This window comes from Tupaia chinensis, unplaced genomic scaffold, assembly GCF_000334495.1.
Source record: "Tupaia chinensis unplaced genomic scaffold, TupChi_1.0 Scaffold000673_1, whole genome shotgun sequence".
NCBI lineage: Eukaryota > Metazoa > Chordata > Mammalia > Scandentia > Tupaiidae > Tupaia > Tupaia belangeri.
This window is the reverse complement of record NW_006160196.1, coordinates 970,767-981,658: the sequence shown is the minus strand read 5'-3', so window position 1 is coordinate 981,658 and position 10,892 is coordinate 970,767. Positions and strand designations below refer to the sequence as shown.

Sequence of the window (10,892 nt, the reverse complement as noted above, 5' to 3'; positions counted from 1 at the left end):
AAAAAAAAAAAAAAAAAGAAAGAAAGAAAAACCTTACACCGTCTGGGGCCAGTAGGCAGCATGGTGGTTAAGGGTGCTAGTCTCCCACATGGCTGACCATGGCTCGAGTCCTGGACCTGGCAACTTGCTTTCTCACTTTCCCTCTCTCTTGCTTTCCCTATTGCTCTCACCCTGTCCTTCTCTGGTCAAATTTAAATAATAAATAAATAAAGTTAAATAAAATAAATTTTAAAAAATTCACACCATTACACGTCATGCATGCCCAAAATCCCAAGAAGGAGGAGAAGACATTGTGGCATGGCCATACCCCCTGCAGAGTGATTTCTCTCTGTCTCTCTGTCTCTCCAGTGAGCGCACACGCCCTATAGCAAAAATCTCTCCAAAAAACAAAAACAAAAACCATGCCAAGTGCGTGTGCGTATATGCTCCAAACCCTGAGAGGAGGCTGCAGGAGAAGGGATTGTAGCAGTGTGACCATCTGCCCTGGGGGCATCTCTCCCTCTCTGTCTCCCCAGTGAGCACATGCGCCCTATAGCGAATTTTTTCTGAAATCATTGACAAAAAATAAAGAAGCCCTAGATATTTAAAGGGCTAGAACATGCTCATGAATCGGAAGCCTCCACCGTGTAACGTCAGTGCTCCACATTGGCCAACACGATACAATCCCTTCTGAAATCGCAACAGGGTTTTGTGGAAATTGACATGTTAAGTTGACATAAATTTTATGTCACAAGAAAGGCCTAGGGAACCAACAGTTAGCGTAATGGCTATGTCGCTGGACTCCCACGTAGTCGACCGCGGTTCACGTCCCGGACCCGGTGGCTTAAAACTCACGCCGGGCGCGTGTGCATGCGTGCCCAAGATCCCGAGAGGAGAATGGAGGAGAAGGGATTGCGGCGTGACCATCCCCCCTGGGGGGTGATTTCTCGCTTTCTGTCTCTATGTCTCTCTCTCTGTCTGTCTGGCGGGCGCACGCGCACTATAGCAAAAACCTCTAAAAAAAAAAATGGATGCAGGGAATCTCAAGGAATAGTGTGGGAATTCAGAGCTAGCAGAGACCTATGGATCCCAGAAGAAAAGAGTGGGATAGATTCAGATGCTAGGCAAAACATGGAGCCATGGAATGCCAACATCGTAGCAGATCCGTGAAGCTACATGCCGCACTGTCCAATATGGTAGCCTCTAGCCTAGCCTCATGTGGCTCCATAAATTTTAATTAACTAGGGCCAGTGGGTGGTGTGGTGGTGAAGGCACTGGACGCCTACATGGCTGGCTGTGGTTCGAATCCTGAACCCGGTGGCTTGAAAATCACACAGGACGCGTGTGCATGCGTACCCAAAGTCCCGAGAGCAGACTGGAGGAGAAGAGATTGTGGTGTGGTCACCCTTCCTCAGAGGTGCTTTCTCACTTTCCCTCTCTCTGTCTCTCTCTGGCGAGGGCAGGCACCCTGTAGCAAAAACCTGAAAAGAAATTAATGAACTAAAATGACATAACATCGAAAGGTAACTTTTGCAGTCACACTAACCACACGTCAGTGCTCACTAGCCAGATGGCTACCATATTGGGAGGGCAGAGGGAACATTTCCACCATCAGAAAGAGTTCTTTTGGCTACCTCTGGGAGGCTTTAGAAGCATGCACGTGTATGGATATCCGATTTGCAGCAAAGATGACACTGCAGAGCCGCAGAGAAAGGCCACTCCTTCCAATAAATGACTAGTTGCTATGGCAACTGGAAATCTATACAGAAAAAGATACGTAAAAGCAAAACAAAAAGCTCAATGATCATATTTGGATATTAATCAACACACCCTTTTTCCTTTTTTGGAGAGGTTTTTGCTATAGGGCGTGTGCGCTCGCCAGAAAGACAGAGAGAGACAGACAGAAAGCGAGAAATCACCCCCCCAGGGGGGATGGTCATGCAGCAATCCCTTCTCCTCCATTCTCCTCTCGGGATCTTGGGCACGCATGCACATGTGCCCGGCGTGAGTTTAAGCCACTGGGTCCAGGACTCGAACCATAGTCAACTACATGGTAGTCTAGCAACATAGCCATTACACCAACTGCTGGTCCCAAAGATTTATTTATTTTTATTTATGATTATCCTTCAATTTTGACCAGAGAGTAACAGAGAGAAATGGAAAGTGAGAAAGCAAGTTACCAGGTCCAGGACTTGAACCACAGTTGACCATGTGGGAGTCCAGCACTTTAACTACCACACCACCTGCTGGCCCCATACACTCATTTTTTAAAATGTGTAGCACATGAGGGGGTACCCTCAACACAGCCTTGTCATGCACGATCTCCTTCCTTTGTCCTCCAACTCAGGGTGCTAGGTACTTACGCGAGTGTGCCTGCCATGTATTCAGGCCAACCAAGGGATCTGAACCCTCAGTGGGCTACCTGGATTCCAGTCTTGCAGGACGCTTGTGTTACTGCTGTACCACAGTGGCTAGTCCCAAACTCTTTTCTTTTTTTAAAATTAGCTTTAATACGTGTGCACTCGCCATACAGAGAAAGAGGGAAAATAAGAAAGCACCCCTCAGGAGGATGGCTACTCTGCAATCCCTTCTCCTCCATTCTCCTCTTGGGATTTTTAAGCACATGTGCACACACACACACACAACATGATTTCTAAGCTGCTGGGTCCAGGACTCAAACCATGCAACTGGCCATATGGGATCTAGCCACCTTAATCACCAGGCTACCAGATGGCCCCAAAACTTATTTTTTTAAACTGGTAACTAAGAGGAAAAAAATACCACTATTTAAAATCTTTAATGAAGGGGCCATCATGCGCCCTATAGCAAAAACCTCTCAAAAAAAGAAAAAAAAGAAAAGAAAAAAAAAAGAAATATTGGGACAGAAAAATACGCTAAACGACATTAAGGAGGTAATCACCAACATTCAGATTGCTGGAAATTCTGCAGAGCAATAACCCAGTTTTACCACAAATACATTGAAGGGGAGAAAAAACGAGGGGAAGGAGGACCTACAGAGCCAAAGCATGTTGGGCCAGCCCTATAGTACAATGGTTAGGGAGCCGGACCCCACACAGCTGACCGCAGATCAAATATTGGTCCGAGTAGTGTGAAAAATACACAGGGTGCACGTGTGTGCATGCCCACAGTCCTGACAGAAGGGAGGAATGGCAGTAAAGGAGGTTGCAGCATGACCGTGTCCCATTGGGTGGTGCTCTCTCTCTCTCTGTCTCTTTCTCTCTGTCAAGCAAGTGCAGGTGTGCTCTGGAAATTTGAAAAAGAAAAATAAGTAAATAAATTACAAACTCATAAGAGATAAAGCAACAAACAGCAACACATGATTTTTTTAAGGTTTTCGCCATAAGGTGCGTGCACTTGCTGAAGAGGTGAGAGACAGAGCAAAAAAGTAAAAATCACCCCAGGGGCCACTGACCATGCTGCAATCTCCTCTCCTCCACTCTTCTCCTGGGACTTTGGGCATGGATGCACACGCACCCAGAGTGAATTTCAAACCACCAGATCTGGGACTCAAACCATGGTCAGCCATGTACCTTAACCACTACGCCACCTGCTGGCCCCGCACATAATTTTTTTCAATGGCCATGATTTTTAAAAAATAATTATTTTATTTTATTCATAATTATTATTTTTAAAAATTTGACCAGAGAGAGAGACCAGCAGGTGGTATAATGGTTAGGGTGCTGGACTCCCACATGGTTGAGCACAGTTCAAGTCCTGGACCTGGCGGCTTGCTTTCTCACTTTCCCTTTCTGTCTATCTCTGTCTCTCTCTGGTCAAATGAAAGAAAATAATAATAGTGAATAAAATTAAATGAATAATTTTTGAGAGGTTTTCGCTATAGGGCGTGTGCGCTCGCCAGACAGACAGAGAGACAGAAAACGAGAAATCACCCCCCAGGGGGGATGGTCATGCCGCAATCCCTTCTCCTCCATTCTCCTCGGGATCTTGGGCACGCATGCAAACGCGCCCGGCATGAGTTCTAAGCCACCGGGTCCAGGACTCAAACCACGGTCGACTATGTGGGAGTCCAGCAACATAGCCATTACGCTAACTGCTGGTTCCCATGAATAATTATTTTTTAAAAATTGACCAGAGGGACCAGCAGGTGGCATGGTGGTTAAGGCGCTGGACACTCCCACATGGCTGACCACAGTTCAAGTCCAAGACCTGGTGGCTTGCTTTCTCACTTTCCCTCTCTCTCTCTCTCTGGTCTCTCTATGGTCAAATTAAAAATAAATGAATAAATAAATTAAATTAAATAATTTAAAAAAAAAATTGACCAGAGAGGGAGGGAAAGTGAGAAAGCAAGCCACCAGGTCCAACACTCAAACCACAGTTAACCATATGGGAGTTTAGCACCGTAACCACACCACGCCACCTGCTGGCCACTCCATTATGTTTTTTTAACAAGTGATTTTCTTTTTTTTTTTTTTTTTTTTTTTTTTTTTTGGGAGGTTTTTTTACGGTGCACGCTCGCCAGGCAGACAGAGAGAGACAGAGAGATAGAAAGCGAGAAATCACCCCTTAGGGGGGATGGCCACGCCGCAATCCCTTCTCCTCCATTCTCCTCTCGGGATCTTGGGCACACACGCACGCACACGCACCTGGCGTGAGTTTAAGCCACCGGGTCTGGGACACAAACCGCGGTCGACTACATGGGAGTCCAGCGACACAGTCATTATGCTAACTGCTGGTTCCCGTGTATATATTTTACAAAATAAACGACTAGAAGACAGTCTTTGTCAGGCTGCAGCCCTGACTCACCCTTTCCTCTGGGTCCCTTCATGAAAACTGAAGATGACAATACGTGTAACTTAACCCCATCCTTGTGAGTTTAGTGAAGCCATGTATAAGGATGTCCTACCAAGGGACCTGGCTCTGTGCTATTGAACAAGGCTGGGGGGTCTCAACAGCAGTCCAAAAGAAAACCATCCGATGGCGCCCAGGGCTGCTAGGAAATTGCAGATAAGAATCCGCAGAGCGGTGGGGACAAGTACCTGCAATGGTCTTCCTACCACTCCCTCAGTACTCTCTACAGCAGAGTGGAGTACTCCCAACACAACCAACCGTGTGGTTAAGTGCAAAAGGACGGCCCCCAAGTGCCCCAGGGGAGAAAATACTCTTGTATCAAAGCCTTCACTCCGCCCCTTGGGTTTAGCGGTAGCTCCTACTTTTCAGTCACAAGTTCCACTCCTAACGCTGGTACGTGGGAAGGGGGAAGGGGGGACAGAAAGGAGGAAGAGCATCTGAGTCCCAAAAGGAAGGAGGTTGAAGACCTGGACTACTTCTACCACGAGAAGGCCACCGTCCTCTTCCTCCCATGCCTACCTTATCCACTCAACAGTCCGAGTCAGACAGATCGTTTGGATTCGGGTGGGAGGGGAGTGAGGGTGAGGGGCGGGGCTACAAGGGTAGAGGAACCAATGAATGATGACATGCAGGTTCACGCCCCCTCCAGCCTTCCCGTCTTCGAGATTGAGAAGCGTGAGACTTCAGAGGTAGAGGCTTCCGACGCTGTTCTGTCCACTAACCATTTAAGTCCCACTCGCCAATGGTCCGGGATGCCTTCTTGTCCTTCCTTTTTCACAGAAACTTACCTGTGGACCTTAAGCAATCCAAAATTCTGGGAAAATGATTTTGAGCTTTTCAACGGAAACTGATTCCCTGGATCTTTGAGAATGCCAACCACTTTTGCCCACAGTCCCTATTTTCAGTCACTGACTGCCTGGATCTCCTTTAGGGGGGGGGTCATCTTGGTTATTAGAGTCACCCTCCCACAAGTCCGAAAGACATACTTCGTTATCTACTGGGCAAATTAATTTGATTTGGCTTGATGATAAAATGAGCCCCGTGTCTTACCAAGCAGCTGCATGACCTTCGGTGTGCTCAGCAATACAGTTTGGGAGTTCCTCAGATAGTTTGTGCATGCACTTAAGGGTAGAATTCTGCCTACTCTTCCTATTTTAAGAGTCATCGAAGGGGCCTTGGGGAGTCACATCTGCAAGCGGTAATCTTACTGTAACAAACTGCTTTGGTGCAGTGATTGTGGGATGCTCCCCACATGCTGACCCTGGCCTAGCAGAGTGTGATACACAGTATGCCTTATCTATGTTAAAATTAAACTCAAGCATTCTTTTCTGTTGGCTCTGAGTCTTTTTGAGACAAAGACTTCTGCTTTTAACCAGTTAGTAACCCAACCATTTCTTTTTTTTAAAAAAGTATTTATTTATTATTATTATTTTCACATGAATTTTGCCAGAGAAAGACAGAGAAGAAGAGTGAGAAAGCAAGCCGCCAGGTCCAGGACTCAAGCGGCAGTTGACCATGTGGGAATTCCAGTGCCTTAACCACTACGCCACCTGCTGGTCCCAATTTGTAAACACATCTGTAACCTGTAAGCTCCTACTTCCAGATGTCCCACCTTTTTTGGGTCAGACCAATGTAAAGGCCCTATATGTTGACTCACACATTTGGCTGTGTTCTCAGAACTGAATAAAAGAGCTGCTACATCTAAGCACCACAAAACACTTCCTCTGGGATGCCAGTGATTATGTTTCCAGGCCTTGGTCACTCGTATTTGTGCTTAGAACAAACCATTTGAATTATTTCTGCAGAGCTTGGTTGTTTCCATCAACAGACTTCCAGAAGTACTTGGTCCACAACAGTGTCGGAAACACTGAAATGACCAGTTTGGGGAGTTTTTTATTTTAAATATTATTTATTATTATTAATTTTTTGAGAGGTTTTCACTATAGGGCGCGTGTGCTCGCCAGACAGACAGAGAGAGACATAGAGACAGAAAGCGAGAAATCACCCCCCATGGGGGATGGCCACGCCGCAATCCCTTCTCCTTCATTCTCCTCTTGGGATCTTGGGCACACACGCACACGCGCCCAGCGTGAGTTCTAAGCCACCGGGTCCCGGACACGAACCGCAGTCGACTACGTGGGAGTCCAGCGACATAGCCATTACGCTAACTGCTGGTTCCCTATTATTAGTTTTAATTTGATCAGAGAGAGACACACAGAGAAAAAATGAAAGAGGGAAAGTGAGAAAGCAAGCCGCTGGGTCCAGGACTCAAACCATAGCTGGCCATGTGGGAGCCCAGTGTCTCAACCACCACGCCACCTACTGGCCCATCTTGCGTTTTATTTTTAAGCTTATTAATTTCTTTCATGAGAGAAAAAACACACAAGCCAGGCACCCACAGATGTCCCACACCAGGATCCCCCTCTAGCCCTCCCGACCACCTTGGGTTATGTGGTGGCACCCTGTTGGCATGCGTAGATTGATGAGGGCAACACAGAGATCTTCCCTGTGGCCCCAGCGTTGCTGGAAAGCATGTTAAGACTGCGCCCCTGGCTGGCCCTGCATTCACGTTTTCTGAAGTAATCTTTAGGCCTATGATGGAATCACCATTCTCAGTAGTAAGCACATTAATGTTCTTTCCATCTTTGCTAAAGCCAGCATTTCCTTGGTTTCCCTCAGCAAAATTGGGCCAGTTTATGGATAAGGCAAGTCTGTATTCCAGCATCTGAATTTGCCAGGGCAAGAAGCCAAAGCTCAGGGCTAGACATTTGGCTCTAGAAAAAACGAAAACCTTGGGACCAGCAGATGAAGTAATGGTTAAGTCGCTGGACTCCCACGTAGTCGACTGTTTATGTCTCAGATCCTGTGGCTTAAAACTCACACTGGGCACATGTGTGTGCATGCCCAAGATCCCAAGAGAATGGAGGAGAAGAGACTGTGGCATGGCCATCCCCCAGGGGGTGATTTCTTTCTTTCTGTCTCTCTGGCAAGCACATGTGCTCTATAGCAAAAAATCTCTCTTTAAAAAAAAAAAAAAGTATGGAAGCCTTGTGAGGGAAAAAGTGAATACCTAAGACACCTACAAAACACACACACACACACACACACAAGCAAAAAACGATCTGTTCACACCTAGTGTTTAGAGTTCCATTGGACTGATTTATTGACCAATAGCATTATTAATCCAGCTCCCTACCTGGAGGCAGGCACATCAGAAGCAACAGGTTTGATAGGCATCACCATCGTGTATGAACTGAGTGTGGGTTTGTGTGTGTTGAGGAAGGGGATGGGGAAAACACAGAGACTGTGGTAACCAGGAAGATAGGGTCCAGGAAGGTGCTGACAGGCCTCCATTAGCCCCCCAAATAATGCCTCACCCTTTGAGAATAAGAGCAGTTCTGGATCCAGGGAAATAAATAGTTGCAAGCTGATATTAACAGTTGCCCGTTAAGTCTGTTTTGAGAGATATGTGATGTCAGGCAAAATAAATAAAGTTAGGAAGTCATATGACAGGTTGATCATCATTTTGTCTATCACCTTGTGGGATTTCTTCCTTTTGAACACTGTTAGTGGGTGGTAGTTTGTCACTTAGGGGTTGGGTCTTAGAGGCTACCATGACCCTGTCTTCACTCTTGGGCCTGAAGGGAATCCCATGGATGAGGCAGTATATGAAGTATACAGGGATGGGGAAGATGACAATGACAAAAATGATGATCATCAAGACCAGTGTCCATGTTGGGTATTGTCGAAGCACTTCTTTTGACTGTGGAGAAATGAGAAAAGGGTTTAGAACATCTAAGTTCCCCAGAACAGGAAAAATTATGCAGAAGAGTAGGAAGAGAATTATGGCAGGGGACTAATGAGGCTTCAAGGAGTGAGTGAATGAGATGACCAGATTCTTTGTCCAAGAGTGAATTGAAAGGACCGGGGCCAGCCGGTGGCATGGTAATTAAGGCCCTGGATCCCACATGGCCAACTGTGCAGTTAGGGTCCTGGGCCCAGTGACATTAAATACATGCCAGGCATGTGTGCCTGTGTGCTCAAACTCCCAAGAGGAGAATGGAGGACCAGGAATTGCATTATGGTCACCACCCCCACCCCACCCCCCCGGAGGTGCTTTTTAACTTTCTCTCTCCTTCTCTCTTTCTCCGGCAAACACAATGCATCCTATAGCAAAATTTAAAAAAAAAAAAAGAAAGAAAAAAAAGTCTGGTCTCCCATTCACTAGGAGTTCTGGGGTCTGGGGAGGGAGGCTTACACTGCTTGAGTCCCAGGCTATGTAGGTGAAGGTCTCCATAGAAAGATAGACCAGGATGGCCACAAACAGGATTAGTAGCACAGCTGGACACACATAGCACCACAGCCAGTCAAAGATGGAGGAGACAGGGCGGTTCAACAGGATCAAGTCTGCAAGTAACCTGAGGAGGGGCCATGGCAGTGTGGAAAGCCCAGTTTGGCCTTATGCAGCCTGACCTTAGCATCTGCCAACCCCTTCCAAGAACATTTTTCAAACACCCCTTTACTACTCAAGAACCTTCCATGGGGACTCAATGCCCTTAGGATAAAGGTCAAGTCCCTTTCACTTATTGCATGAATATAAGAATATCTATGATATGCCAGAGACCCTTTCTAGGTGCTATATATTGAACAGAACACAGACTGAAAAAAGAAAAGCGGGACCAGCAGTTAGTGTAATGGCTATGTCGCTGGACTCCCACGTAGTCAACCACGGTTAGAGTCTGACCCGGTGGCTTAAACTCACACCAGGCACGTGTGCGTGCATGCCCAGGATCCTGAGAGGAGAATGGAGGAGAAGGGATTGTGGCGTGGCTATCCTCCCTGGGGGGTGATTTCTAGCTTTCTTTTTTTATTTTTGGAGAGGTTTTTGCTATAGGACACATGTGCTCACCAGAAAGAGACAGAAAGACAGAAAATGAGAAATCATCCTCCAGGGGCGATGGCCACGCCACAATCCCTTCTCCTCTATTCTCTTCTCGGGATCTTGGAAACACACACACACACACACACGCCTGGCATGAGTTTAAGCCACTGGGTCAGGGACTCGAACCGTGGTCAACTACATGGGAGTCCAGCAACATAGCCATTACGCTAACTGCTGGTCTCTGATTTCTAGCTTTCTGTCTCTGTCTGTCTGGCGAGTGCACACACCCGATAGCAAAAACCTCTCCAAAAAAAGAAAAGAAAAGAAAAGAAAAGATCTTGAGGAAGTTGTCTGAGTTTCTTTCAGCCACATGGTCATCCTCTAGCGCATACTCGCCATCTCCACACGTGCAAGTGGGGTCCTCTGGCCTAGAAGGCCAGCCTCCCTCTCTCCCTTTATCTGCCTATTCATCTGTCCAGACTCTGCTCACGCGTCCTCTCCTTTAGGACATCCTCTCACCCCCACCCCATCTGTGCCCTTAGAGTCCCTGGTGGCTTCTACTACAGACTTGCTGCCAGGCACTGGGCTGTCTGCATATGTATCTCTCCTTTCTCCTCTCTGAGAGGAGCCCAATCTCTTTCATTCATATTCCAATACCAAAGGCTTTCTTGACACAGAGAAAGTCTCAAGAAATGGTTTTTGAGTTAACAAGTGAGTTAAGTGAGTGAACTGACTCCAAGAACCACCATCGCCTGAAATGTTACTTGGAAACTTTCTGCCCTTAACATATACCACTTGGATAGCCACACACCAGCCTGGTGAAAAGTTAGGCTCAAGAGTTTCTTGTACGTGATTTGAATTTTCCCATATTTCCATTCGTGTCTTCTCAGTCCCAGTCCTGATTATCTGTCCCCTTTTCCTGGTAGCTCTGCCTTCCAGAACTGGACCACTTAGCTCAACCTTTATCTCCCCCACCCTCCTCTCAAGCCACTCAGTTTTCACTCAGAATTATTACCTAGCTCCTAACTCTTCTTCTTTCACTCTCAACTTTTCATAGTCTAATCTCCACATAGCAATTCTTGGTGTCTTTTTATTCTATTTTTTAATTTTTAAATTATTATTTATTATTATTTTTAATTTGACCAGAGGAAAAGGGGAAAAGTGAGAAGACAAGTAGCTGGGTCTGGGACTTGAACGATTG

At 46.5% G+C, this 10,892-nt stretch overlaps 1 protein-coding gene across 1 annotated transcript in view; it reads right to left on the bottom strand.

Moving 5' to 3' along the window:
* Positions 1–8,013: 8,013 nt before the first annotated feature.
* The window catches only part of LOC102500104 (orphan sodium- and chloride-dependent neurotransmitter transporter NTT5), an 18,003-nt gene continuing 15,124 nt past the window's right edge, over positions 8,014–10,892 (bottom strand). The window contains exons 10-11 of the mRNA XM_027776460.1: positions 9,068–9,227; positions 8,014–8,572 (exon numbers count right to left, since the gene is read on the bottom strand). Of these exons, the coding sequence (XP_027632261.1) occupies positions 8,312–8,572; positions 9,068–9,227 (421 nt within the window). The 3' untranslated portion in view covers positions 8,014–8,311. The remainder of the gene's footprint in view (positions 8,573–9,067; positions 9,228–10,892) is intronic.